The 27,749-nt window shown below is 42.2% G+C and overlaps 1 protein-coding gene across 3 annotated transcripts in view; it reads right to left on the bottom strand.

Moving 5' to 3' along the window:
- RFTN1 (raftlin, lipid raft linker 1) overlaps positions 1–27,749 on the bottom strand; it is a 163,339-nt gene that overhangs the window by 34,623 nt on the left and 100,967 nt on the right. For all 3 annotated transcript variants that reach the window (XM_045005979.1, XM_045005978.1, XM_045005980.1), the window contains exons 5-6: positions 8,879–9,314; positions 2,846–3,049 (exon numbers count right to left, since the gene is read on the bottom strand). In XM_045005979.1, coding sequence (XP_044861914.1) covers positions 2,846–3,049; positions 8,879–9,314 — 640 coding nt within the window. The remainder of the gene's footprint in view (positions 1–2,845; positions 3,050–8,878; positions 9,315–27,749) is intronic.

Genomic DNA, 27,749 nt, shown 5'->3' with positions numbered 1-27,749 from the left:
AAGCTAACCTTTATGTTGTTATTGTTTTTACTGAGTGAAACATACTGGCATAAATTCTATTTGGCGTGTGATCTGTGTGTTAGCCTTTGGCTGAGCTCTCTCTCTCTCTCTCTCTCTCTCTCTCTCTCTCTCTCTCTCTCACACACACACACACACACACACACAGCATAAGTGACCAATGACTACTGTCCAGTGTGACCAGTAATGTCCCAAACATTTTGGTTTTCCAAGCAATTCTTCTATTTTTTTTTAAACATTGTAGATATTTTTTAAAAGTCCAAAAGTTGGAAATTCATAGTTAAGGTAACAAGCAAATGTAGGAAAACTAAGAATTTAGAGGACTGTAAATCAACAAAAAACCTAAACATCATCAAATCTGGAAAAACTCATCTAAAGTATCAAGCACCAAGCTTACCTCTGACCCTATTTGCCTTCATCTAGCCTCTTCTTACTGGTGGAAGAACTGCACTAGCTGTCACATGAAAATCTTTATATATTATATATGAATCACAATAATATGGTCTTTTGTTCTCCAATGACATAACCTGCAGCTACACTTCCAAGCTCCCTCAGGTACGGGAGGATTTCAAGCCCATCTTAGAAGGGCAATTAGACTATGGAGGGCCCATAACTCATTAGTTCTGGATGAATATAGAAAATTTGACTTCTGATCTGTGTTTGGAATATGAGGTTTTTGACTAATACTGGGAGAGTAAATGGATAGAGTCAAGTGCTATCATCTCATGGAGAAACAGGGACACCTAGATGTTATAGTCTTTGATCTTTACCATGAAGGTAGTAAAAGGGCAGGCGTCTATCTGCTACTGAGTGGGTTTAGCCACAGTTTATACAGTGAAGGTCTAGGGCCCGGAATTGAAAGTGATCAAGGATAAACGGCAGAGTTAAGGATGGTGTTGGCACCATACTGACTATTTTTAAGCCTCGTGACATTTAGGTTGAGTCAACAACAATGTTCTAAATTCATTATTTCCATACTTTTTTTCTTGATTTTCAAACTTTTTGCTTTCGCAACAATAAAATTCTAATAATATTGCAAATTAATTGTCTGTTTACAACCTTTACTCTATCTTAACTCTGGATCTGGCCATTTTTACACAATTCTAAACTAACTGTACTATTCAGTTTGTTCAGAAAATAAACAACATTTAAGACTCAGCCTCTAATCCCTCTTCACTGCTGTGTGTAGGCATTTTCCAAGCTCTCTTCAACATAGTATCTGAGTGCATGAACCTCCCCCAGAGCAATATTATGTAAAAGCACTTTTAATGTTTAAATAACAAAAGAATACTTTTCATCTGCTGTGTTTAACAGTACACCGATGAGGGGCCAGGAATAAATACTTGCATTAAAAAGCAGACATAATTGGGCAGATCAGGCTCAGTGACTCATACTTTATAAATTGCAATTTTTATATACACAAAATAAATGACCATTTGTTTCTAAGCAAGTTAACTAGCAATTACAGGACTCGCCAGGAAGCTCTGAGAAAGCATTCCATCATGTGAACTTTGGACCTTCTCTTTGCTGCTGTTTGTTGCAGAATGAAAAATTAGGAGTGACTGTTCATTTCCCAATTGAATTTTAACAGGATAAATTAATTTTCTTGTGTTTTATCATTGGCCAAGAGACTTTTGCCAGCAGCAAAAGAGGAAGAAAACCTCTGGCAGCAGTCCTTGTCTCACTTTGCCACAAACCTTGTGCCCCCAAATCAGCGCTCTATCCAGTGAATTACTACTGAGGAGTGGCTAAGCAAACTCAGTGAAGTCAGTAGAATGCGAAGGCACTCAGCAGTCACAGGATCAGGCCCTTATTTCTCTAGTCGTGAGAGGACTACTATTATATTCTTCCAAGAAAGTTAGTTTGTTGTCTATAACCGGAACATTTTTTTTGTCCTAATATTTTCCCTCCCTTGGCCCGTCTTTTCCTTCCCATCCTTCCTGGGTCCTAAACACCTAAGTCAATATTGTCCCTCTCTGTAAGAGGGCTGAGGGCTTGATTTTAAGTAAAGCATTATGGCCAACTATATTCTAAGTATTGGTTGTGGAGCCAAGAGAGCAGAGTTCAAATCCTGGCAATGATGCTTAATTTTCAGAACAAAACCACTCATTTCTTTGATCTACTCTTCTTACTATAACATCAACAAAACAAATGAACCACCTCACTTCTCCATCACACACTCCAGATCGGAGAAGGCAAAGTAAAAGAGAGATTTATATGTACATTTTGTAATTTTGTGAAGTACTCAGGTGATGGGTGCTGTGTAAGAACCTAGACAGACTGATTATAATGGATAAACGGAATCAGTAGTGTCTTTGCAGTGACCTACACTCAGACCCAGAAGCAGTGTACAGCACAGCAGTTTATAGGAAATGCCTCCCTTAGTTTATTTCAACTGCTTTAAAATGTTGAGATACTATTTCACAAGCTGCTGTGGGGGTGAAATCTACAAGTAATCTGCACGTATGGTATGTGATTCCAGAGTGTAGTTAAAAAAACAGACTATTCTTTGTTAAAACTTCAAAGATTAAAGATCAAAAACTGACTCGTGTAAATAAACTGATACTATCTGTGTTTGCATACTTCTGTGATTGCAGAAGCATCTCTACAATGTACATAAAATATAACGCATGATCTCAGGGTTCCTCATTCAATCACCAAAGTATTTCCTGTACTTGGCTATTTCCATCACTGAAATAGGTTGATCAAAAATAAAATCTGCTTTGGCTTATCCTAAAAACACCCACCAAATGTCTTCTCTTCAACTACAGTAAGCCCCTTAAAAGGAAAAAGAGTCACAAGGTAGTGCTTTCAGTAAATTCCATACCATTTACCATTCCAAGGCTGAAGATGGCATTCACCAGCAAGCCTCCTTTCCTGAAGTGATCTGTCATGTGCTCCAGCCAATTTGCTTCTAAGCTGTTGACAGTCTGCCCATTCCTGGAGATCTTCATAGGAATCATCACAGTATAGTACTGGCTGCATCTTTGTTGAGTCTTTGGCTTGTTGAAGATAGCAAATATTTCCATTGCTAAAAAAAAGTTTTTAAATAGTAAGACTATAAACAAACATATTGTGATATTATAATTATTGTTTCCTATTATAACTATCATAATCAGATCCTTCTCCTTTTGTCTGCTTGTCTTTCTGTTGTAACCCTTCAGAGCAGGGTCATCTCATTTACGTGTTTATACAACGCCCAGCACAACAGGGTCCCAAATCCTGACTGGAGCCTTATCATAATATAAATATTTACTAGTTGTAATATGGAACTCCTGCTCAGAAGGAGAGTCAAACAGCATAAATAAATAACATAGTAGAAACAAATGAGTTTTCCTAGTAAAATTTATCATTGTAGAATATATTATTAGCAAATTCACCCAAATTGTATACTTGTTTGCCTTTGTGTAAGCGCCACAAAGGAGATAACTACTAACTGTGATATCAAGGACATAGCTCAAATCTGAGATCTTACTGCAAATTTAGGACAAGTAACATTTCCAATGATATGACCTTCCACTAAAGAAGTAAATAACTTATTCTGGTGTTATATGGGTTGCGCACGGAAATGGCAAGTGGGAGAGCCAAGATCAGGAATTCACAGTGGATCAAACAAATATAGAGGCCAAATGGGTCTGAGAAGAGGCAAAGCAGTAAGAGATGAGCAGAAGAATAGGAAGGAAAAGTGGAATTGTGAAGATCCCTAAAGATAAGGGCATTAGCTAGATACTGGTGTGTGTAATGTAGCTTCCAGCCCACCTGAGGAGCGATTAATTTAATCTCATCATTAGGTAAGTCTCAGTAGACAACAAAATCACCACAGACATCTGCAATATTGGGGCTAAGTGGGAGTTAAAGAGATAATCAAAACTCCCAGGAAGGAAGGAACACTAATTTAACAGTAAAACGTCTAAAATTAAAAATATTCATATATTGTTATTTTACATATTAGTGGCCTGATTAATGGCCTAGTGAAGTCAATGGTAAAGCTCCCATTGATTTCAAACACAGCAGGAATGAACCCCAACTGAACTGATTTTTTTTTTCAAAGGGAATAAAAATAATAAAACATTCAGGAAGCCCATTAACTTGGAAGTATCTCATATTATATTGTAAAGGTAATATCTTCTAATCTCAGGTGTTACTATGATACAGTCACTCTGACAGTTCTTTCTCATGGAGGCCTCATCGTGGAACTAAAAGAACACAAAGCAAACAGGGACAATTTAGAGTAAGTCACTACTGTGAACAAAGATGGTGGAACAAGGTTCCATAGGATTACAATGCCAATGACTTAGCTAAAGCCTGGTTGAAGTAAGCATGGTGAAGAGCGAAAAGCTAATGAAGGCTTAATCAAGTACAGAGAGTGTACCTCAGAGAAGAGCTCAATACTCTCTCTATATATAAAGGAAGGTTGGGAAACAACAGCTGATGGGTCCTGGAGGAAGGGGATGCAGAGAAGAGACATATCTCAAAATTAACACCACCAAGGGGATGTTAACAGGAATTCACTCACTACACACCACTTGTTTAGAAAGAACAAAGTGATGATAAGGTGACTCAAAAGGGTATAATACTCAAAAAAGCATATAAACAGAGAACATAAATAAATCAGGAAAGATGTTAACTATCTGGAGATAAACCAGGACATGATTATTAAAGGTAGAAATAAATGGAGAAGGTTTTTTGTGGATATGATAACTATAACACTTTTAAACTTGGAAATAAAGGGAAGTAGGGAGGTAGGCTATTTTGATTTGGTTTTGAGCTGTGCAGGTCTGATCCTACACACATTTGTGGTTAACTGGATTCTTTCATTGGCCTTAATAGGCATTAGTCCAGGCCCTTGATGACGTGAGTGAAAGTGTAAATGTAGGTAAACAAACATTAGCAAGAAAAATCTGGTCTGGTTTGTAATCAGAACTAACTTGATATCAAAGAAGTCCTGTCTACACTTGAAAATAGACCATTATTGACAATGATTTTCAGCAAAGTGTAAAAAGATCAAAATCCTCTTCAGTACAGTTCAGAAAGCATGATATTTTCTGAAATGTTACTCAAAATATTTAATCCTGGTTACATGTACACTTAAAATCATTCTCAATCCAGGTTTGGAGGACCCCTTGATGAAAGTCACTGTCAATAATGGTTCAATTATTGACAGGTATACAAGCAGAAAGGACAAAGATTCTGAATTTCAAAAGAAATAAGAGAAGAGAGGAATTCAGTAAAGAAAAAAAACCAGAAAAGAGAAATGTTCAACTACTACTACTACTACTATTATTTGTGTAGCTAAGCTGGGGATTGGCTCTTTACAGGTATAAAAATAAACATGTTGGCTCAAGAATGTAACAGTAGATACAGATAATAAAGTCAAGAGAACAACTTCTACATAAGGGGAGAATTAGCTAGGTGACAACACAAAGGCAGGTGGGAAAAGCACTTGGAAGAATTTCTTGTGAGAAAGTACTGTATGCCAGTGAGTTGTATAGAATATTTGGCAATACATACACATGGGAATAGAAAAAGGTCAATGTGGATAAACAAAAACATGCAAAGAGTAATAAAAAATGAGAAAAAGTCATGTGGGCTCTACAAAATAATTAGGCAAAGACACAGATCAGCTAGCGTAAAAATGACATTGTAAGAGTGTAAGAATGAGAAACACAAAGGATTCATTTATATTGCAGCTGGAGATGTAATTTCCAACTCAGGTGGACATACACATGTCAGTTTTGATTAAGCTAGAGTGCTACAAGAGCAGTGTAGCTACAGTGGCAGCACAAGCTAGCTGCCTGACTACAATCCCATCCAAGACCCTACATAAATTCTTGAGTGGACAGCCTATCCTGCCTCCCATGCCGCCGTGGCTACCCTGCTGTTTTTAGCACATTAGCTCAATCAAAGCTAGTGCAGGCATGTCTACACAAGCTGGTAATTAAACATCCAGCAACAGTATAGACATACCCTAAATTAAATAATGAAATGAAGACTGCACAAACTGTAACAAATACTACAACCATTTAAAAAAGATGAATTCAGGAGAAGAAAAGTCCAAGAGAGAGCAGAGACTGTGTGGTGAAAGAAAAGGAAAACAATGCAAAAATTATGCAAGGATTCAGTGTTCACAAGGGAGGATGAAGGGTTGATGCCAAAGACTGAAATTCATTTTCCAGGGAAGGAAAAGGAAGCACTGAAAGAACTCACGGGCACTCAAGAATAATAAAGAAATCAGCTATATGGTGGGGACAATATATTTGGAAAAATCCAGCTACCGGTGAGATACTTCATAAAATTGTCTTCTCAGATCCTCATTCTTGGAAAATGGAAGCATTACTCAACCCGCACACTGGCTGAGAAGTACTCTCAAATCAGAAAGCACTCAAAGAAAGAAGTTAAACAAAGAAGGTCAGCAGAGAATGAGAAACTGAAGATCTTGTCTAGTGAATCAGCAGCTGGGGTGAAATTTTTGGGGGTTTCCAGAAGGCCTTAAAATAAGTTCCACAACTAAAAGGTTCAGTACAATTGTCAGAAAGTTGGGCACAGATGAGCTATCTCAGAGTCCGTAGATAGATGGAATTAGGGAATGGAAACCGTTTGTGGCAGAGAGACAAGTGATGCCTTTCAGGAAATCAGATTAGAATCGGGTTTTCCTGACTTTATGTATCCAATGACCTGGATAAACTTCATAATACATTGCACAGACTACAAGAATGGGCAAATGCAGTAAGAGGCTCATACAATTCAGTGTAGAAAAGTATAAAGCTAAGGAGAAAATAAAACATGGAACATTAGTATTCTGAAAAGTACTCTTATGTAAGAAAGAGAGAGTAACTTGCCTGGCTGAACTGGATATACTCCTTGTTTAGAAGCAGTTGCAAATGCAAATACAATGCTGAGATGCATAAGGGTCTAATACAAATCCAAATAAACTATTCTAATAAGAGACAAATGCAACCACTTTGGGATATACTTTGGATAAATCTGGCTGCTTTACTGTCCCACAAACAATGAAGAAAGTACAGTAAAAGGTGGCCAGTTTGATTCAGCCCCCCTCAAAACTTAGTTATGTAAAAATACAAATAATCAGGCCAATATTCTATGGAGGAGGCTAAGAAGTCACTCTCACTATCAGATATAGAATCCTAAGAGGAATAGAACAGTTTGGACGTGCTTATGTAAAATATAAGGCATGGGAATAAACTACAACCAAGGAGATGATGGTTGTGAAAATAATTAAGGTGGAATTTCATTATATAAAGTAATAATTAATACCAAATGGACAACTAAGCAAAACAGTATGAGAAACTAGTGTAAAAAGTGTTTTATAAGAAGCTAGACAAGAAAGGGAAAAATATTATAAGGTCTAATTGTTAATCATGAGATTCAATTCAGAATAATTTGGGAAAAGGTAAGAGTAAACATTTCCTTCCCCCAATGACACTGTGTGTTTCTAAATTGTTCTAACCCATGTCTTATTTGTAATTGCAGGTGAAGCTACTGAGTACCCCACACAGAAGTAAACAGATCAAATAGGGAGTCTGGTGGCATTTCCCTGCCAAGATTTTTTTTAGTGGTGCAAAATGGCACATTTAAAGTAGAATGTGCAACTAGAGGACAACAAAACAGACAAAGGAAAATAGTTTATGATGAACCACCCTCCACTAACAAATACATAAGAATAAGACAGGGCTGGCCAGAGGATTCAGAGGGCCTGGGGTCTTCAGCGGCGGGGGACACCTGCTTTGGCGGTAATTCGGCAGCGAAGGGTCCTTCCGCTCCGGGACCTGCCGCCGAAGTGCCCCAAAGACCCGCGGCGGGGCTCCCCTGCCGCCAAATTACTGCCGAAGTGGGACCCGCCGCTGAAGTGCCAGGTCTTCAGCGGCAATTCAGTGGCGGGGAGGTCCCTCAGAAGGACCCCACCACCACCGAATTGCCACCAAAGACCCAGAGCGGAAGAAGCTCTGGGGGCCCCAGCCCTGCGAGAGTTTTCTGGGGCCCCCAGAAGCGAGTGAAGGACCTCGCTCCAGGGGCCCCGAAAAACTCTCGTGGGGGCCCCTGCGGAGCCTGGGGCAAATTGCCCCACTTGCCCCGCCCCCGGGTGGCCCTGGAATAAGAAGATGAAAATGATCAAGTGTAATGAGAATGAACATTTACCATGAATAACTACCCCTTCCCTCTTACTGCTATCTGATGCTGTCCTAACTGGAGATCTGCAACTCCCATCTCCACCTGTCTGAGAGTCTAGATCCTCTGTGTTCTCAGAACTCTTGGCCTGGTTTATATTCTGCTATCTGTTCACCTACAGTGGTGCTTACACACACTGAAAGGGTTTGAGGACTGTCCCATTTGTGAATGAGAACTGTAAAGCCTTCTCAGGCACATTATCATCTTTTCAGATGGGGAAGTAGTAGATGAAAATCAACCAAGCTCAGGAGCTCTGAGGACTTCAGTACCACAAGCAGGGAGCAGTAGCAAACAAACCCAGATGAACAGCAAGCATATGAACTTTCCATGTGAGAAAGAGGCAAAAATAAGTTAAAGAGGGAAGCCCAAATCTGAGACGACAACTGCCCCCTGCAAACTACAACCCCACTAAAATAGCACAGAAGGATAAACCTAATTGGTCACAATGGAGTTGTGCCTGATCTTTTATTGCTCCTATGAATGCCTAAAAACTCATGATTAAATGATTATGAAGTGTGCAGCCAAGTTGAAAAGTGGGTTAAAAGGTTTTATTATTCATAGTGTGCATCTTTTCCCTGTTGCAATGCTACAATCACTCTTCCAAGATGCTGTGATCATAACAAGGGCAGTTTAAAACTTGCTTGTTCATATCGGAGGTCACTACAGTACTTACTTCCAGTAAGTGGTTCTGTACACAATGCCGATGTGTCGCTTTGTGCTACCCCTTCTTGATTCTCTGTTGCTTCTCTGAGTCTTCGTGAAACACTCGGGCTCTCTCCTTGAAACTGCTCTCCATTCTCCCCTGCAGAGTTTAAGCTCAGATGCTCAGTAACTGGTTCTTCCCCTCTTACATCCCCACTGAGCTCTACACTCTGGTCAGCATTTTCCTCACTTGGGGCTGGTGCACTGCATCCATTAGCATCATCTGCTTTCTTGCTATCCAATGAAGCATGATCCTCTGAATAGTTTGATGTATTTTTGACATCTTGTGGTTGTGCAGAGTTGTTACTGGTGGGTGCCACTGCGGTGAAGGCCTGGGAGTTCACCTGGGAATTGTACTGAGGTATAATTCCAACAAACTTCAAGCCTTGACTTGCTGCATCTTGAATCTACAAATCAAAGGAGATTATGTTTTAATTTGCAAGTTGTCTTATAGGACTAGACATATTCTGAAAATAACACACTTAAAGGGAACTAGCATGTAATTTTAGTATTTCATCTGTTACTATAGGACATTCTCATAATTAGCTTTACATAAAATGTTAAATTCTAGAGAAACAGAATGACACAAGTTCTTTCAACTGTCTGTGAAATGTGAAAATCAAAAAAGAAAGAGAAAGGCCTGTGCAATGACATGCACATTGGATTTCTTCATTGGGAATGAATATCTGTGTTTGAAAGGCTTTATTTATGACACATTAGCAGATGTAGCTTTGCCTAACCCAAGCTTTATAGTGCCAGGTTAAAGACACCTGGAGTTGAACAACACTGCATATTCTGCTCCATAACAGAATGTTGTGTATTCTGCTTACTCGATGGGTATGCAAGTGAAAGTCCCACAAATTCCCTGGGCTACATATACATCTTTGTTAGCCCCTTATTTTAAATTGAGGAACAAATGACAAACTTTCACATGATGAGAGTATAAAGAACAAAGTTATTGTAGTACCATTTTAGTATTTGAACTAGTTCTAGAGATAAAGATACATTTGGAATAAAAATGTCTGTGTGGATAAACAAAGAAGCATAATGAATAATCAAATTTAAGATTTATTTATAATTCACAGAATCATAGAAGATTAGGGTTGGAAGAGACCTCAGGAGGTCATCTAGTCCAACCTCCTGCTCAAAGCAGGACCAATACCAATTAAATCATCCCGGCCAGGGCTTTGTCAAGCCAGGCCTTGAAAACCTCTAAGGATGGAGATTCCACCACCTCCCTAGGTAACCCATTCCAGTGCTTCACCACCCTCCTAGTGAAACAGTGTTTCCTAATATCCAACCTAGACCTCCCCCACTGCAACTTGAGACCATTGCTCCTTGTTCTGTCATCTGCCACCACTGAGAACAGCCAAGCTCAATCCATTTTGGAACCTCTTTTCAGGTATTTGAAGGCTGCTATCAAATTCCCCCTCCTCTCTTCTGCAGACTGATCAAGCCCAGTTCCCTCAGCCTCTCCTCGTAAGTCATGTGCCCCAGCCCCCTGATCATTTCTGCTGGACTCTCTCCAATTTGTCCACATCCTTTCTGTACTGGGGGGCCCAAAACTGGACTCAATTCTCCAGATGTGGCCTCACCAGTGCTGAACAGAGGGGAAAAGACAGTTATCATTTCTGTAACTAGTGTTCTTCAAGATGTGTTGCTCATGTCTATTCTACAATAGATGTGCGTGCTCGCCACGTGCGCTAGTGTCAGAAGTTTTCCCCCTAGCAGTACCCATAGGGGAGCACCCCTAGCAACTCCTGGAGTGGCGCCTCTATGGCACGGTATAAGGGGTGCTGCGTGCTCCCCCCACCCTCAGTTCCTTCTTGCCAGACAACTCCGACATGAGCAACACATCTCGAAGAACACCAGTTAACGAAAAAGGTAACTGTCTTTTCTTCTTTGAATGATTGCTTATGTGTATTCCACAATAAGTGATTCCAAGCTATATCTGTTGGAGGTGGGTAGGAGTTCACAGATTCTTCAGCCCTGCTGAACCCAGCGTCCTCCCTGGTTTTGGAGACGATCGCATAATACAAGGTGAAAGTGTGAACTGAAGACCATGTAGCAGCCCTACAAATGTCCTGAGCCCTAGTCAAGTGTGCCCTCACAACTGATGGCGGGGGGATTCCCGCCAGGTCATAACAGGTACAGATACACGATGTGATTCAGTTGGAGAGCCGCTGCGTCGAGATCAGCCGAGCCTTCATGTGTTCGGCTGAGGCGATGAACTGCTGTGAGAACTTTCTGAACAGTTTTGTCTGCTCCAGGTAGAAAGCCAGAGCACATCGCACATCCAGTATGTGGAGGTGGCGCTCCTCACTGGACAGGGGGGGCTTGGGGCAGAGGACCAGCAGGAAAATGTCCTGACCCATGTGGTAGGCAGAGACCACCTTCGGGAGGAACGACGGATGTGGACAGAGCTGGATCTTATCCTTATGGAACACCATGTACGGGGGCTCGGAGGTCAGGGCCCTGAGTTCCGAGACCCGTCTAGCTGCCGAGTTGCAAACAGGTCCACCTGGGGAGTTCCCCACTCTTGGGTGAAGAGACCACTCGTGCTGAGAGGAGAAGTCCCTGCACAAGCGATTTGCCTGTGAATTCCGGGCACCCGGTAGGGTGGTAGGCCTGTAGGCAAATGTCGTGGGCTATACAGAAGTCCCACAGCTTGAGGGCTTCCTGGCAAAGGGCAGAGGATCGGGCCCCGCCTTGCCTGTTGACGTAAAACATTGAGGCCGAGTTGTTCATGAGAACCCTGACCTCCAGGTGTGAGCAGAAAGCCATGCACACTAGCCTCACCGCCCTGAGCTCCTTGACGTTTATGTGGAGGGCCAGGTCCTGCACAGACCACAGACCTTGAGCCTGAATGTCTCCCACCTGGGCTCCCCACCCAGGTCTGATGCATCGGACACCAGTTCCATCGACGGGGGCCTGCCTCTGAACGGGACCTCATCCAGAGTCTGGCGTGGCGGACCACATACGTGCACACCGACATGTGATCTAAGAGCTGGAGGCACGCTCTGGCTGTTGTCACTGGAAACCTTGTGACTGTGCCGATGAGCCTTTTCAGGGTCTCGAACCTGTCCTGAGGGAGGGAGGCTCTGGCCGACATGGCGTCCAGGACCGCCCTGATAAACTCTATGCATTGTACCAGGACTAACGTGGACTTGGTGTCATTTACCAACAGGCCCAAAATGGCACACGTGGACAGGAGCGCCACGTGATCCCACACCTGCGACCAGGAGCTGCCCTTGACCAGCCAGTCATCCAGATAGGGGAAGATCTGGACCCCGCGGTGCCTGAGGTAGGCTGCTACCACCAACATACACTTTGTAAATACCCTGGAGGCAGCAGACAGGCTAAACGGGAGGACTGTAAATTGGTAGTGCTCCCGCCAAACCGTGAAACGGAGGAAGCGTCTGTGCCCCTCGAATATATGGATGTGGAAGTACGCGTCCTGCAGCTCGAGGGCAGTGTACCAGTCCCCAGGATCCAGGGAGGGAATGATGGAGGCCAGGGAGACCATACGGAACTTGAGCTTCACCATGTACCGGTTCAGGCCTCACAGGTCCAGAATGGGCTGAGCCCTCCTTTGGCCTTCAGGATAAGGAAATAGCGGGAGTAGTAGCCCTTGCATTTGAACTCCACTGGCATCACTTCCACCGCTCCTAGGCCAAGGAGCCGCCCCACCTCCTGCTCAAGCAGAGCCTCGTGAGAGGGGTCCCCCAGGAAGGACGGGGGTGGAGGGTGGTTGGGCGAGGTAGAGGTAAACTGGAGGGTGTAACCCCAGGAGATAGTGTTGAGGAAAAAACGGTTACTTATCTTTGTAACTGTTGTTCTTCAAGATGTGTTGCTCATATCCATTCCATGTAGGTGTGCGCGCGCCGCGTGCACGTTCGTCGGAAGACTTTTACCCTAGCAACTCAGTGGGTCGGCTGGCCGCCCTCTGGAGTGGCGCCACCATGGCGCTGGATATATACACCAGCCGACCCACCCACTCCTCAGTTCCTTCTTGCCGGCTACTCCGACAATGGGGAAGGAGGGTTTGGAATGGATATGAGCAACACATCTCGAAGAACAAGAGTTACAAAGGTAAGTAACCGTTTTTTCTTCTTCGAGTGATTGCTCATATCCATTCCATGTAGGTGATTGCCAAGCCTTACGTAGGCGGTGGGGTCGGAGTGAGATGTTGCAGAATGCAAAACTGCTGAGCCAAAGGCTGCATCATCTCTGGACAGTTAGACCAAAGAGGCAAAGGTCCGGATAGAGGACCAGGTAGTAGCATGACATAACCCTTGGAAGGGTATGTGAGTCGGAAAGGCAGCAGAAGAAGCCTGAGCTCTGGTGAAACGAGCAGTAAGGTGGCTCGACGGAACATGGGCCAAGTCACAGGAGGTGCAAATGCATGACGTCATCCTAGATGAAAAGCTTTGGGAGGAGACAGGTAGGCCCTTTATTCGGTCTGCCAATACAACGAAGAGTTGGGGGTGTACAAAAAAAAAAAACTTAACGAGAGAAACTACGAGTAGCTAGGGAAGTGGAGGTCAGCTAAGCCGCGCTCCACTGTTCCAACGACTGACACGGGCAGTAAGAAGGAACTGAGGAGTGGGTGGGTCGGCTGGTGTATATATCCGGCGCCATGGTGGCGCCACTCCAGGGGGCGGCCAGCCGACCCACTGAGTTGCTAGGGTAAAAGTCTACCGACGAACGTGCACGCGGCGCGTGCACACCTACATGGAATGGATATGAGCAATCACTCGAAGAAGAACCATCGATCCGAGGTCAGCTGCGACCACTCTGGGAGGAAAGCACACAATCGGTTGGAGAAGGGAAGCTTTATCTAGGGTGTATCCCTGATGAGAACTGGCAGGGCACCCCTGGGCATCCCGTCAAAACTGCTGTTTCCCTGCCTGTTTGCCCTTGGAGGACCCAGGCTGGGGGGCAGGCCAAGAATGCCTCTGCAGGCGTTTCTTATAGTCCCACGACTTTTTATAAGCAGGCTCGTATTTTGAGTGGGTGGCCTGGGCGGGTGCCTGCTGCGGCTTAAATTTAGGTTTAGTGGGACAGAGGGAGGAGAGGCCATAATTGCCTCATCAGGGGAGGGCGAGGAGGCCGGAACCATACTTAGCATATCAACCAGCACCAGAGGGTCCATCACCTGGTCGGTCTCCGAGCACGGTGCCGAGGATGTACGTCCCACCGACTCTTTCCTCAGAGGCCTGGAGAGGGAGGCTGATGGCTCTTCTGAGGCTCCGGCCACTGAGTGAACCCCCACCGGGGGCTGCGTCGGGGGCCACGGTGCCCACTGGTACCATTTGGCCGGGAACGGCGTTGACGTTCGTGTCGCAACTGGCTACAATAGCCCCTCTGAGATGAGGACCCTCAGCGGCGTCTGCCTCAGTCCCGTTAGTGTTGGCTCCTCGAGGCAGAGTGGTGCCTGGAGTCTCGGTCAGACGGAACCCAGCCAGACAACCTGGTGGGAGTCGACGGCAACCCATGTGGACTATGCATGGAATGGTCGCTGAGCGGCGAACGGTGTCAGGAACGTTCCCTCGACCATGACTGGTACCGAATCAGGGGCGACTGCGGACATCCCAGCGGTGGCTTGCCTCTGGACCACTGGGCCAACACTGGCGGCGCTCCTAGTACTGGCATGGACATAACGTCCCGGGCTGCTTGCAGGGCCTCTGGTGCAGAGGGCATCCGGACATCTGGGGAAGCTTGCTCCGAATGGCTGGGCTACTCCGCTCAACTTGAGTCAAAGGCCTAGAGGCCGATGGGGATCAAGGACTGGCCAACACGGGTCTTACTTCGGTGCCGCGGTGGAGAAGGCCTCTTCTTAGCCTTCTTGGCATGGCCCATGGACAGGGAGTGGTGCCGACTGGTAGATGGTGCCTGGGGGTCGCCGCACACTGACATCACGGTGCCCAGTGCTGACTCGGAGCGGTGCGCCAGGGTCAAGGGTCAACGCCGACTCATGAGGATAGCCTAGAGCCTAATGTTTCCCTCTCTCTTGGTGCAAGGCTTAAACAACTTGCAAATCTTGCAGCGATCGCTGTGTTTCACTCAAACAGCGTAAACAGTCCGCATGCGGATCACTCATTGGCATCGGGCGCCTACAAGTGTCGCATGACTTAAAACCCAGGGCACGGGGCCTGGCCTGGCCTGGGCGCACTAGCTAAACTAAACTAAAACTAATTGAGTACTAACTACAGGTCACATACACTGAATGAACAGGAGATCTGGGGACAAGCTACAGCAAAGCTGGAGCAGAGCAGTTCCGAAGCACCTTCACTGGCGACAAAAAGGAAATGAGGGTGGGGGGAGCGTGCAGTGCCCCTTATACCGCGCCATGGAGGTGCCACTCCAGGGGTCACTAGGGGCGCTCCCCTACGGGTACTGCCAGGGGAAAAACTTCCCACACCGGTGTCAGGGAGAGAGGAGACTGGCTGCTAATTCATGCATCAGAATCCCCTCTGGGAGAAGAAAGACACTAGTGACTAGTGGGTTTGTGGTGCATATTCTTAGTTATTTTGATTTAAGCAAAACCCCAAATTATAAAAAGAAAAGGCCTCAAAATATAGGAGCTCTTCAACCTCAGGCTAATACTGTGTTTTCAAGGCAAATAATCCAGCAGAATCAGAGCATACTGGTTATTCTCTACAGTTCTGATTAATATGAACCTAAATAAAAGCAGCTCAGGCTTTTCAATTGCAAGTGAAAGAATGAATTATCCAGTGAACCCATCACATTAGTTCTATCGCACTGGGAAGTGAGGTGGGTGGGGAAGAAGGTTGAGATATTAACAATTTTATTTAACACTAAAAAATAAAGAGGAAGCTCATTTCTGCATTTTGCCCCCACCCACGGACATTTTTTATGAATCATCTATTTCCTGAGAATCACATTACTGTGCTGAATATATACACAACCTACAGGTGACATCTGATCAACACAGAGAACTTCCTCTTTCAAACCATTGGGATTTTTCATGTTTAATTAACCTTTAAAGAGTGTGATGGTAGGAACTGAAGCATGGTTCCCCAGGAAACAGGCTGACAGCAGGACGAGTTTGCAGATGGACAGGAGCTGCTGACTGGAGTGAGGCTCATTGCTAAACTGGGATAATTACCACAGTGCAATCTCATCTCAATTAACAGGAAAGTAAAAATGCTATGACAGCGGCCTATTTAATAGAAGAAAGCCGGACAGCATTAGCGGTCTCTATAAATAAACTGAAGTATGTTATTTATATTGGGCTAGAAGAAAGTCAGTGTGTGACTGGCTTGCTCAGTTGATCCAAGTGCATGCAAACGATATGATGCACTCATGATAGCCTATTGTGTCTGACTCCTTGTTGCAATTTTACAAATACTTGTAATACACTCATTATTAGCAAGTGTTACAAAGTCTCTTCATCTTCCAGTGCTAATCTAAACTGCATTTGTATAGTAGAATGTCAGCTCAGCTAATTATAGTAATTTAACTAGTAAGTAGCTGCCAGGGTTTGAGTACAGTACAGGGTAGAGGGTACAGTACAGGGTTTGAGCACAGTACATAATTTACTGATCTTGGAACACTGGCTGTCACCCCATAGCAGGCTAACACACACTGTGCCCTGAATTACAGCAGCATTCACAGGTACTGCAGCAATGTGATAAGATCTCAACACATCCAGAAAAGGTGTTTGTTCTTAGAAATATCTGTTCTTGGAAAATGGCTCTTGTTTTCAGAAGGGACAGAGGGGAACTGAGGATGGATTAATATTCTCAGCGTGATCAACCTAGGATTGTAACCATATTGTAGAGACTGAAAAAATCCATATAGAATTTATTTCAAGGCACTTTACAAATAAACTAATCAGCAGTAAAGCAGTAACCAGGATATAGCGCCTTGTTTCAAATCCCGTTGTACATGGTCCCAATAAAATCAGTGGGGCAAGCATCTAATTAATTTCAATGAGGCAGGGATAATGAAAGTGTTACCCTAGCAGTGCAATGAAAGGTATAATACATCAGCAGATGTATCATTTTACTGCAATAATGCTTCCTCCCCACTCTCCACAGAAACATGTAGGAGCTGACCCTTGGCACAAATCAAGGAATCAACTCCTAACATTTTATATTTCCAAAATGAGGCAGTTTTTCTTTAGAATTTGATTTTAGTTTTAGAACCCTACCTAGAGCCCTGAGAAATGTAGGTTTTGTTGGCCTAGTGAACTAATCAACTTAAGCCATCTGCATGGAGTCTTACAACCTCTGTGCCATGATTGGATTAACGCATTTTCAAACAGCTAGTATTTATTGAAATCTCTCATATTTTGAAAAGTTATTACTGCATTTATGTAGCAATTATTTTTCAAATGTAAATATCTCAAACTTATATATACATAAGGTCATTGGGGTTTACCATGCTCACCCTTATTATAAGTTTCAATTACCCACTGAACTTCATTGCTTAAATTTTAAACTATTTTTTGAAATCAGAATGTTTATGATGAGTTCAAGTAACTTGCAGCATAGGCTCTGTTTCATTTTATCTGTTGTTGTTTTTAAAAATAGACAATCACCAACTTCCCCAACCCCCACTTCTTTTGAGGCTGAAACCATGAATGCCAAATTTCAGCTTCGAATGACTGGGAAGCACCTGACGGTAACGAAAAACCAAGCTTTGTAAGCAATATACTGGAGCCGGTGTGGGTGCTAATACAAGATAATCTGAAGTTTGATGCTTCCTACCAAAGGTGTTTGAGTTGGTGACATGACATAAGCAAGCGCTTGGGGGAAAGCCTGAAACTTGTGCTGCTGACTGAAGTGTGTGTAACTTGTGCAGCACATCTGCTAAACTTTTTTGGACAAATTCTTTTAAGAATGTAAATAGCCTGATTGTAGATGTAAAAGTAGCATTCAAAACTGCTTCTGTAAGGACAGTCAGGTACAAGCTTCTCTCGCAGGCTGAAGACAAATCTTCAGCATTGCCACCCAGCAAGTTATCAAAAGATGGAACATGCTTTCTTGTTATTTTCTACCATGAAAACTACTTGGATGTTTACATCTCTTAAAACAAGAAAAGAAAGTGCTGCATGTGCTAGAGCTGCAACTTTTCTTCATCACAAAAAGTCAAATGTAATAGTAAAAGGGTAGCAAAGCATGCTGCTGTTTTATATTTAAGAAGCACGAGGCAGATCAAATGAAAACTCTCTGCGTGCATGATGAGAGAGTGTACTTACTAGAAGTCATAGAATATGCTTATAAGAACAGAGCTCTAAAAAAAAAAAAAATCTCCCCAACACCATGAGAGGTTGTGCCCAGAAGCGGTGTGACTACATGGAACAAAATGCTTGTAAGCCAGCTGCAAAATTCTTTGAAGAAATGCAGATTTTTTTAACCCTTCAAGGCATCATACAGGAAATCAAATCTGTTCCAACATACCAGCCTTTGAGGAAAATATCCCTGCAAATGCACAATTTAGAATCAACATGGGGGAAATACATGTAGTGAAGCTGGACTGAATGAAAAGAACACTATTTCATTTTGGCAGGCTAGTGCTGAAAGTATTCCAGATTGGACAAATATTACAATTGGTTGTCTTTATGTGCCAATCCACAGCACAAATAGTGAATGGTCCTTTTCACGTTATGTTCTATTGCTAAATGAGAAAAACAAAAGCATAAAAACACAGAAATTGCATCTGTACAGCATGCTGCAGCAGAATGAACTCAACATAACAAAAACTTCCCTACAATACATGCTCCAGATTGACTGAGGCTTTTATTAAAATTTGTTGTGTTTTTGAACATGTTATACGCAAATTAGCCTTTAATTCTTGGAATTTTTCAAAGGGAAGCTCCAATAAGATAAAAAAAAGTATAAAAATTTCTTGTTTCATTCCTCAGATACATACAGAAACATTTCTAGCACCTTATAAAGCATTGTTTAGTTGATATGGGCCATTATAATATGGGCTGGTCTACATACACAACTTATTCCTGTTCAACTAAATTTTCAAACCAGTTTAGTTCAACCAGTGTAAATCCCTACGTAGACACATTTTAAATCAGTTTACAGCTGTCTTATATTAATGGATTTGCACTGATTTAATTACATCAATTCTAAAACAGATTCTGTTTAACCAGGTGCAAGTTTCATGTATAGCCACAACCTATATATTTTTGGAATTTAATACTGCCCATGTAATTTGCTTCATAAAAATGGCATTTTGTCTTGAGGAAAAACAAAACAAAAAACGACAGCTTTACCCATTGCTGTCAGTGAAGTAAATGGCAAATCTCCCGTGGACTCAAGTGGGAACAGGAACAAAACCTTCATCAAATCTCTCCTGTAATTACCCAACTTGGAATTTGGCCAGGACACTTTGACTAGCACCTCCTAACACTTGTGAAAAGCATCATGGATTATTTCCTAAGTGGTTGGGACTTTAGTTTTATGCCTCAGCTGAAAAAAGGCATTGTCAGCAGCACAGTGTAATGCGGCCAAACACCATGCTAAGGCAATAGATCAGAGTGCCGCCTACTGAATCACTTGCTGAGGCACCTGCGATTTCCTTGGAGATCTCCTATCTAATTACAGACCCATCCCAACTTTGCTTTTAAGATATAGTAAAATCACATCTCATGGTGGGATAGCTGATTTACAAAATGCTATTTTCAAAAATTAATCTGTTTGAGTTACAGGCACCAAAAACCATCACAGAAATCCACATTTTAGGAATTGGGGGCATTGTTAGTTTTATAAATGAACAATTATAAATGGATTTTTTTTCGAATTATTTAAATGAAATCCCCGGCAAGCTGTTTTTTTGGGGGTTTTTTTGATTGTATATTTATAACTGCATTATGAACTGTCAAATAATCGCTGATGTATAATGGACGGGTGACACTGCTGTCAATACAGAATCATGAAGAGTACAGATATAAACACTGAGTAGCATACATTTTTTTTGCCAGTTTCTGTAATTGTTCACAATAGCAGTCTGTGCATTTCTCCCATAGGCTGACATTTCTTTCAAGTTCAGAACAGTATTTCATCTAAATCAACAAGCACGGAAATTACAGCAGAACAATTTAATAATGAAAGCCCATCTATTGGAAAGGGCTTTCAAGCACAAATACAGTTGATTTTAATAAGACTCATGTTCTAAACTTCTCTTAACTTTTTGATGCCAGGAGCTGGAATTTCTTGGCATGCATTCAGAGTAAATATACATTGTACTAATGCCACCAGTATACTCTAATTCGTCACAGCTGGCAGTGTTTCTGAGGTTGAGACTCCCTGGTGACTTAGGTAATAATTTTTCAGAAACTAGTCATTACAACTGAGTGGTTATTTCATTAAGGCTTTATAGACTGGTTTGGTGTATGATTCATGGTAGAATAAGGTGCCCAGTGAATGTAGTAGCAACCAATTAAAGGGGACTGTTGCTAACACAAAACAAACAACAGAAAACATTTGCCGAGAACAGATGAAGCAGAATTCCATTTGGACAGAGGAAAAAAGTCACTCTCTAGTAACAACCCACCAATTTTCCACAAGCCACGTGCATTAGATTAGGCCTGTAATAAGTTCGGAGACAGAAAGTTGCTACTTAGTGCTGCTGATGAGAAAATACATTGCACTAGAAACAATAGGCTGGTCAAATTTGGTCAAAAGATATTTTAAAAAATCAAGTCTAGGCTGTCCCAGTTAATAAAATAAATATTTCTTATTTTTTATAAAACTTCACAGCAGGTATCATACACCTAATGCATATAAAGAAGCGAGCCCATGGTCATCTGTCAAGTCCCTGTCACAAGTCATACAAATGTACTTTTGATAACTGACATACCCTCAAAGGTCTTGAGGCAAAGAGTACATGTTGGTGGGGAGCAAGGAGAATAGTATGTACTGTATGTCAAGAATTGGTATGAAAATGCTGTTCCAGGCTACAGCATTACAACTGGATTTATTGGTACATATTTTATCATAAATACCAAACCTCCCCTTTTTTGGTTTCTGTATTTGTTTCTGAAAAAAAGATATTTACAATTAAAAGCAGATTTTAGTTAGTCTTGAACATTTTCTGTAAGTCTGCTATCCTCATGCTCATTTCCTAAACAGAAACAGTAAGCCAGGCTTTAAATAGGCTAAGCACAGCCAATGGCATGAAGGAAGATTTTTGTAGTTATTTCTATAACCATTCAGAAACAGTGTTAAACTTTATACTTCTAACACTTTTGCATCCTGAATGTTAGGTTGCAGAAAGTGTCAGAGTGCTGGGAGCTAGCACCTACTGAGTTCTGGGGGTGGGCAGGCGCAAGCCCACCCACAAGCTGGGAACTGGCAGGTGAGCCAGCACGCTGATCACTCTGGCACTAATTCGTTTCCCCAGGGAGGTCTGACTGGGGAATGTAATGTAATTGGCAAACCAGGCTGGCTGTCTAGGTGAGCTAAAGGATTAACTAGCCCATCAGACTGATAAAAAGGCACAGGAAGGAGGCACTGGGGAGATGAACAGGGCTAGCTGAGCTTAGGCTGATAGAGCTTTGGGGAAGACCCTCTGTTCCTGCCAGGCGTCGGGGAAAGGGCTGAAGGTACAGGGGACGCTGTAAATAGCATTACTGTGCAGGACTATAAGGGTGTGGGTGGTGGGACCATAAACAAACTACAAAATATGACTATCCACCCGGCAGAGTCTGAGCAGGTTTCTGTGATTCCAGAGAGCAGGGGCAGAATGCTGTCCTGTTACACTTAGCAAATGGCAAAGAGACACCAGCTCAATAGTTTTATATATTATTAATCTGAAATACTATATCAGGTTTTCCAGATGTTCAACATATGGTATATTTCTGATGGGGATGAAATGGACTAAAAAACAGGGCTTGGTGGGGCAGTGCACAAGCACCGTTCACTTTACATTCCGTCTTACCTCCACATCAAAACAAATCTGACGATCTCATGTTAGGACTGAAATTATACCCTCAGATATGAATGTGTGGCTTTGGTTTGTGGCAGTAGGATCTCTGAAAGCAGGAATTTTTCACTTCACAAACTTATCAAACAATTTAGTATGAATGGCAATTTTTGCTCAGCAAAGGCTCCAACCTTAGCGGCCCCAAATAATTCAGTATCCTGTCAAGCAAAACTTTCACTGAAGTCAAAGGAGATTTGCTTAAGTAAGCACTGGATACTGAAATAGTAACAGGAGTTGAAAGTTAAGATTGTGGTACAATAACAGAGATCAGGGATTTACCCATCTCAATACAGCTCAACCAGGCTGTCAGTGACCTTGCCTGAAATAAGATTCTTCTGAAATGTATGGTCCTAGCGCCAGTGCAAGCTCCATTAGAGATAGCAGTGGTGAGAGCACTAGTGGAGACTGTCCACAAGTGTATAAACCACTGTGTCATTAGAGCAGTGTTAGATGACATAATTATAAGAATTCTAGTGGCTACTATAACCTAGGGCTAGCATGGGTGCTAGAACTTCAAAAAAACCCACCTCACCCTAGCCATAGCCTTACTTTGTCTAAGATTTACTCTTTAAAACTGGTATATACCTGGAATGTCCTCCAGGCTTCAAGCATCCTTCTCCTCAGTCCCCATCAACCTCTGCATACGCTTTAACCACAGGTCACTTTGGATAAATCTTACCAGTGACCTGCTGGAGGTTTGTTAATGGCTTGATATAAGGCTACAGATTTGTGACTGTAGCTTTGAAGTCTGAACACTGCCTTGAATCTGAATCATCTGTTAAAAAACACAGTTTCTAATGAGTGAATATAAATAGGGAACAAGTAAAGATTTATGCAAATACAAGTTTGAAAATTGATTTCAACAACCATGTCAGCTGGCTGAATACGATTTAGTGGTCAGTGTATATCATGACAAACTCTGTTCTATGCTGGGTTTACTCATAGTCAGTTGACACAATACTAAACACTGACTTAGTGTATCTTTATTGTCCAAGCTGGGAAAAAACACAAAATGTAAAGTGTAATGGACATAAATTAGATATTACAAGTTGTCTTAGTTTTAGGTTATTTTTAACCTGAGAATATCAGTCTAAAACCATACTTGCTTTCACCTAACAACCATTTAGTATCTACAGTAGAAGCTGCAGTTCAACAGACTGAACGATTTGCCCATACCTTCCCTCAGGACAATACCAAATACAAACAGATCTACTGTTTCCAAATATTTTCTTTTTTTCCAGACAACTACTGGAACACTGAAGACATAGGCTGTATATTTTACAACATCTATTTTTACCCTGGTCAAGAGGATGACCCCAAAATCTGCTGGGACAAAGGATTCCAAAAGCACATCAAGGCCCCTGGGAACATCATGAAAATAGTTTTATGACATTCATGGAGCTTATATCTCAACACCAGAGTAAAATGGCTGAGTCAAAAGAACTCACACTGAAAGAAGTTTAACCAGGAACAGCTGTTCCCCTTCACACTATACTGCTTAACATACAGTATATGTGATTTTTCACCATACTTTGTTTTACATATTCTTTCAAAATGTTAACAAAACACACTTTGACAAATACCATTATTGCAGCAGACAGCACACAGCTGGGCCATTGCTGTCCACTTTTAACCCTTGCTTCTAGATCATATCTACAACAGGAACCCAAATTTTAAAAAATTAAGCACTACTCTGCACTGAAAACATGCAGAAAACAAAGCTGGTCTGAGATGGTATTCATTACAATGTGTTACAGAAATAAATGTATTGTTCTCTTGTACATACACTTGAGAACGAAGGGAAGTTTTTTCTGAAGGATGGAAATGATTTGAAAGAGTTTCAGATCACATATAGATAAGTAATCCCTCTGGGTAATAAATGATATTCTAGAGGGGTCATTTCCCAACCATTCAAGTACATTCAGACTGTTTATTCATTTGAAGAATGACCTCTACGACCAATACTCATGGTCCAAATTCTTCTCCCTTTCCATCTTTTATTTCCACCTGCTCTGCCTATCATCTGATAGGCTCTGTAATAAATTTCTAAACAAAAAGCATATCAAGAGTGTCAGTTTAAACTACAGAATAATGTTTGATTTTTTTACAAAATATTTTTCTACTGAGCTTTGACAGAGACAATGTACTCAGAGAATGCAGGGAAGAGCTCTTTGTACCACTATGCAGCAAACCATCAACCAGCCCAGCAACAGCATTAATAGACTCCAAAAATTGCCATGGCCAGCTATTCTTTCCTGCTGAAAAGAGGCTTAAGTCCAAAGCAGAGTACTAGCAATGAAGAATTAGAGATGTGGAATAAAAGGACCCAAAACTGGAAGACATCAGGAACAGCCATCTAACAAATAAAATAGTCTGAAAGATTTTTTGTGGGTTTTTTTGTAGAATATATAAATAATTGATTAGAAATCAAAGTGTTAGTACTTTTTACTTAAAAACAAAGTTGTTTTTAAATGTACTACAGAGTGCAGCTCTTTAGCCTTTTCTCCTCTCCAGTTAATACACACGTATCTTGTCTAACTCCCCACCTGTCCTATGACACAATTGCAGTCTTCCCCATCTATCTGCCCTTTCATGCATTTAAGGAGAAAGGTGCTTCTGGAACAGCTCCACTATTGTAACTATGCGGCGACAATGATGGAGGACGAGAAGAATTTCTTTGCTTTCCTACATCATTCTGGCAAATGAATGTCTTGTGATGCTGTCCCACAGATTTAAAGCTGCCATTCCTCCAGCAACAGTCCATTATCCTACCCTCCTGTTTCATCTGTTTCAGCTTGCCTTTGAGCCAGGGAGACCTGGGTGGGGTGCTGACTCCTGGGGTTAAGTAAATCAATGACTATGGATAGCAGATGATTGTAATGTCCTAGTGATCTGGCAGTTGTGTGGTATGCCTCCTCCAGACTGCCTGGAATCTCACTGCGTTCTACTGTCTCAGAGGGGGGACTATCACTGCTCTGGCTCAGCACTTCCATTTGTAGAAGATGAGTACAGCCAGCAGTCAAGATCAGGTCCAGGGTGAGTCTGGCTATATGACTTACTCAGGAGATCAATGGGAAGAACCCCATGTTGAACATGGACAGATTTTGAGCCAGTGTTGGAGATGTCATCTGTGTGGTCCCTGAAGTAGCCTAAGACTACAGGGGGATGCTAAAAACAGGCTTGATAGCAGCTTGATTAGCTCCAGTAGGAAATCCACAGGAGTGTGGTTATATACAAGTATTACATGGCTACTCTTTAACCTGGAATTCACATACCATGCAAACACACTTGAATTAGTCCACTGTTGAGAGTGCAAAACTATGGCTGCTACTCCTTCCTTGTCCCCCCCTAGAGTCAGGCATCACAAAATTACCACTTGGCATCAGCTGTTAGTACAGGTCCACCAGAGTCATCCAGCCAGATTTCAGTGATACACAATGAGTTTATGTCATGAGTTACAGCCATGATCAGGTTGTATATGGTGTTCATTCTGCTGAAGACCAGTTAAATACAATAAGCCTCATCTTATGGTCACTTCAGAGAAAGTGGACAGAGCATTGGAGTAAGACTTGGGTGTGGTTGGAGAGATCCAAAGACGATGCCCACCACTGGGTTTCAGATTGTGGTTTTTGGTCCAGCCTTCCCCAGGCCAATCACAACTGGAACAGTGAAGGATATTGAGTTCAGAGAAGGTGAGGGAGAGAGAAGCAGGCTGTCCAACCTCTGCAGTGGGATCAAACTGAAAGCTTTCTACAGAGTAGAACATTATTTGGCTAGGAGACAAAGGTGCAGAATGATGCGTATCAGCAATTTTTTACTGCCAAAGAGCAGAACAACAATGGTGCAGAAAATGAATCACAACTACCAACTGCTTTCTAACCATGAATGCCTCACTCCTTTCCAGAATCGATCTGGAATGTATGAATCCTCTATGTTTGTTACAGAACTTCTACAGAAGAGGATCGCAGATTGATGTGTAAAGCAAAAGTCCTGAGAGCAGCATATCTATTTTGCAAAGTTTGGTATTTACATATTGACACATTTTGAAAATTACTCTCTCTTTCCTACAGACATCCGTCCAGTTTCCCCTTCCTTACACTTCTGTCTCCACGTAGCTCCATAACATTTCCTTCAACGTTTGTTTCCATAACACTTCCTTCATGCATCTAGCCATGGCAGATCATTTATGGGAGATCAGAATATAAGGAAAAGTGGCAGGCTAGAGGGAGGTCCCATCATAGAGGATTCCTAACACGAGTTATACCTACAATACAAATGTGACTGAAGGATTTCCTTGGGCTTCTTGTTTTGTTTTCAAGTAAAGAGAACATATGCTCACATCATGTCTCAGTGTCTTTCAAGTGAAATATCCTGTTTTTCTTTAATCGATGAAAACTTTTTTTTGTTTTTTTCTTTTTATTACTGCCAATGTTTGTTCAAGACCTATGGCTATACCAAGCAGAATTTCCCCTGCATTTTCCAGGAACAAATAGTCCAGTTGTGTACAATGTGATGGCTAGTGTCTGGAGTGAAGCAGAGAGTTAACTGAGGATAGACACTATCAAAGATGTTCCTTTGCTCAAAGTCAATGCTAATCACCCTCGTTCAGCATTGCATAATAAAACTCATAGAGAAATTAAGTTACTGGAAAAAAATCTCCACTCCAAGAAAAGTCACTGAAAAGGTAGTAAGAATCCACATGACTGAGGATCTGAATATTCAATAATCACAAATTAAATAGTTTGTATTGTGTTTCATGGTTTGGGGAGATTACTGGTGGTGTTCTCTTTTTAAAACAACCAACAACCCTGTGCCATCCAGGCATCCCCATATTCACCATCATATAATTTTGCAATGTTTTATACAAAGTATGCCTTGTGAGGTATCATCCTAAAAGTCTTGATCTGCTAGACATTAATATCTCATTAGTTTGTATGTGCTATCATTGTATTTTAAGTTATGAAGTTTGGCTATGTATGTGCTACTGAAACATGTGAGGTTGAGAACACCCACAAGCAGCCTTTCAGGTACAATAATAAAAAGGCCAAACAATGCTGATGGCTTATTGAGGACATACGCACAAGCACAAGGATTACCCCAGGAACAGTGTACAATAGAAACCTCTCAGAGATAGCACTACACAATGGGAACTGTTTGACCCAGGTCACAGAAAAAGAGCTTTCCAGCAAGTTGGAATAAGATATAAAAGGGGGAAGTGACATCATGACTCACTCTCCCTACAACACAACACCTGAAAGTCTGGAGGAAAAGAGACTGAACCAGGGGGGAGTACTGGTCCCTGGCAGGAAGGAAGGAAGCCTGCCTTTGTATGCAAAAGCTAATCTGCATATACTATCTAAGGGTACGTCTATACTACCCGTCGGATCGGCGGGTAGTGTTTGATGTATTGGGGATCGATTTATCGCGTCTCGTCTGGACGCGATCAATAGATCCGCTAATTGACGCCAGTACTCCATCTCAGCAGGAGGAGCAAGCGGAGTCGACGGGGGTGCCGCGGCAGTCGACTCGCCGCTGTGAGGACGGCCAGGTAAGTGGAACTTAAATACACTAAGCTGAAGTCGAAGTATCTTAGTTCGAACCCCCCCGCTAGTGTAGCCCAGGCCTAAGTGATTTAAATCCTAACTAGTACACTAGGCTTATATTGTGGTTTTGTTTTATTTCGTATGGTAATCTACTTAGATCTGTTTGCTATTATTTATAATCAATTAAAATCTTTCTGTAGTTAATAAACCTGTTTTATGTTTTATCTTAACCAGTTTGTTTTTGAGTGAAGTGTTTAGGGAAAAATCTCAGCTCAGTTAACAAGGGCTTGTGCATCATCCTCTTCACATCAAGGGAGGGGCAGATTGGGT

This window comes from Mauremys mutica, chromosome 2, assembly GCF_020497125.1.
Source record: "Mauremys mutica isolate MM-2020 ecotype Southern chromosome 2, ASM2049712v1, whole genome shotgun sequence".
In the NCBI taxonomy this organism is placed as follows: Eukaryota; Metazoa; Chordata; order Testudines; family Geoemydidae; genus Mauremys; species Mauremys mutica.
The sequence above is the reverse complement of the archived record's forward strand: the minus strand, read 5'-3'. Positions and strand labels throughout refer to the sequence as shown.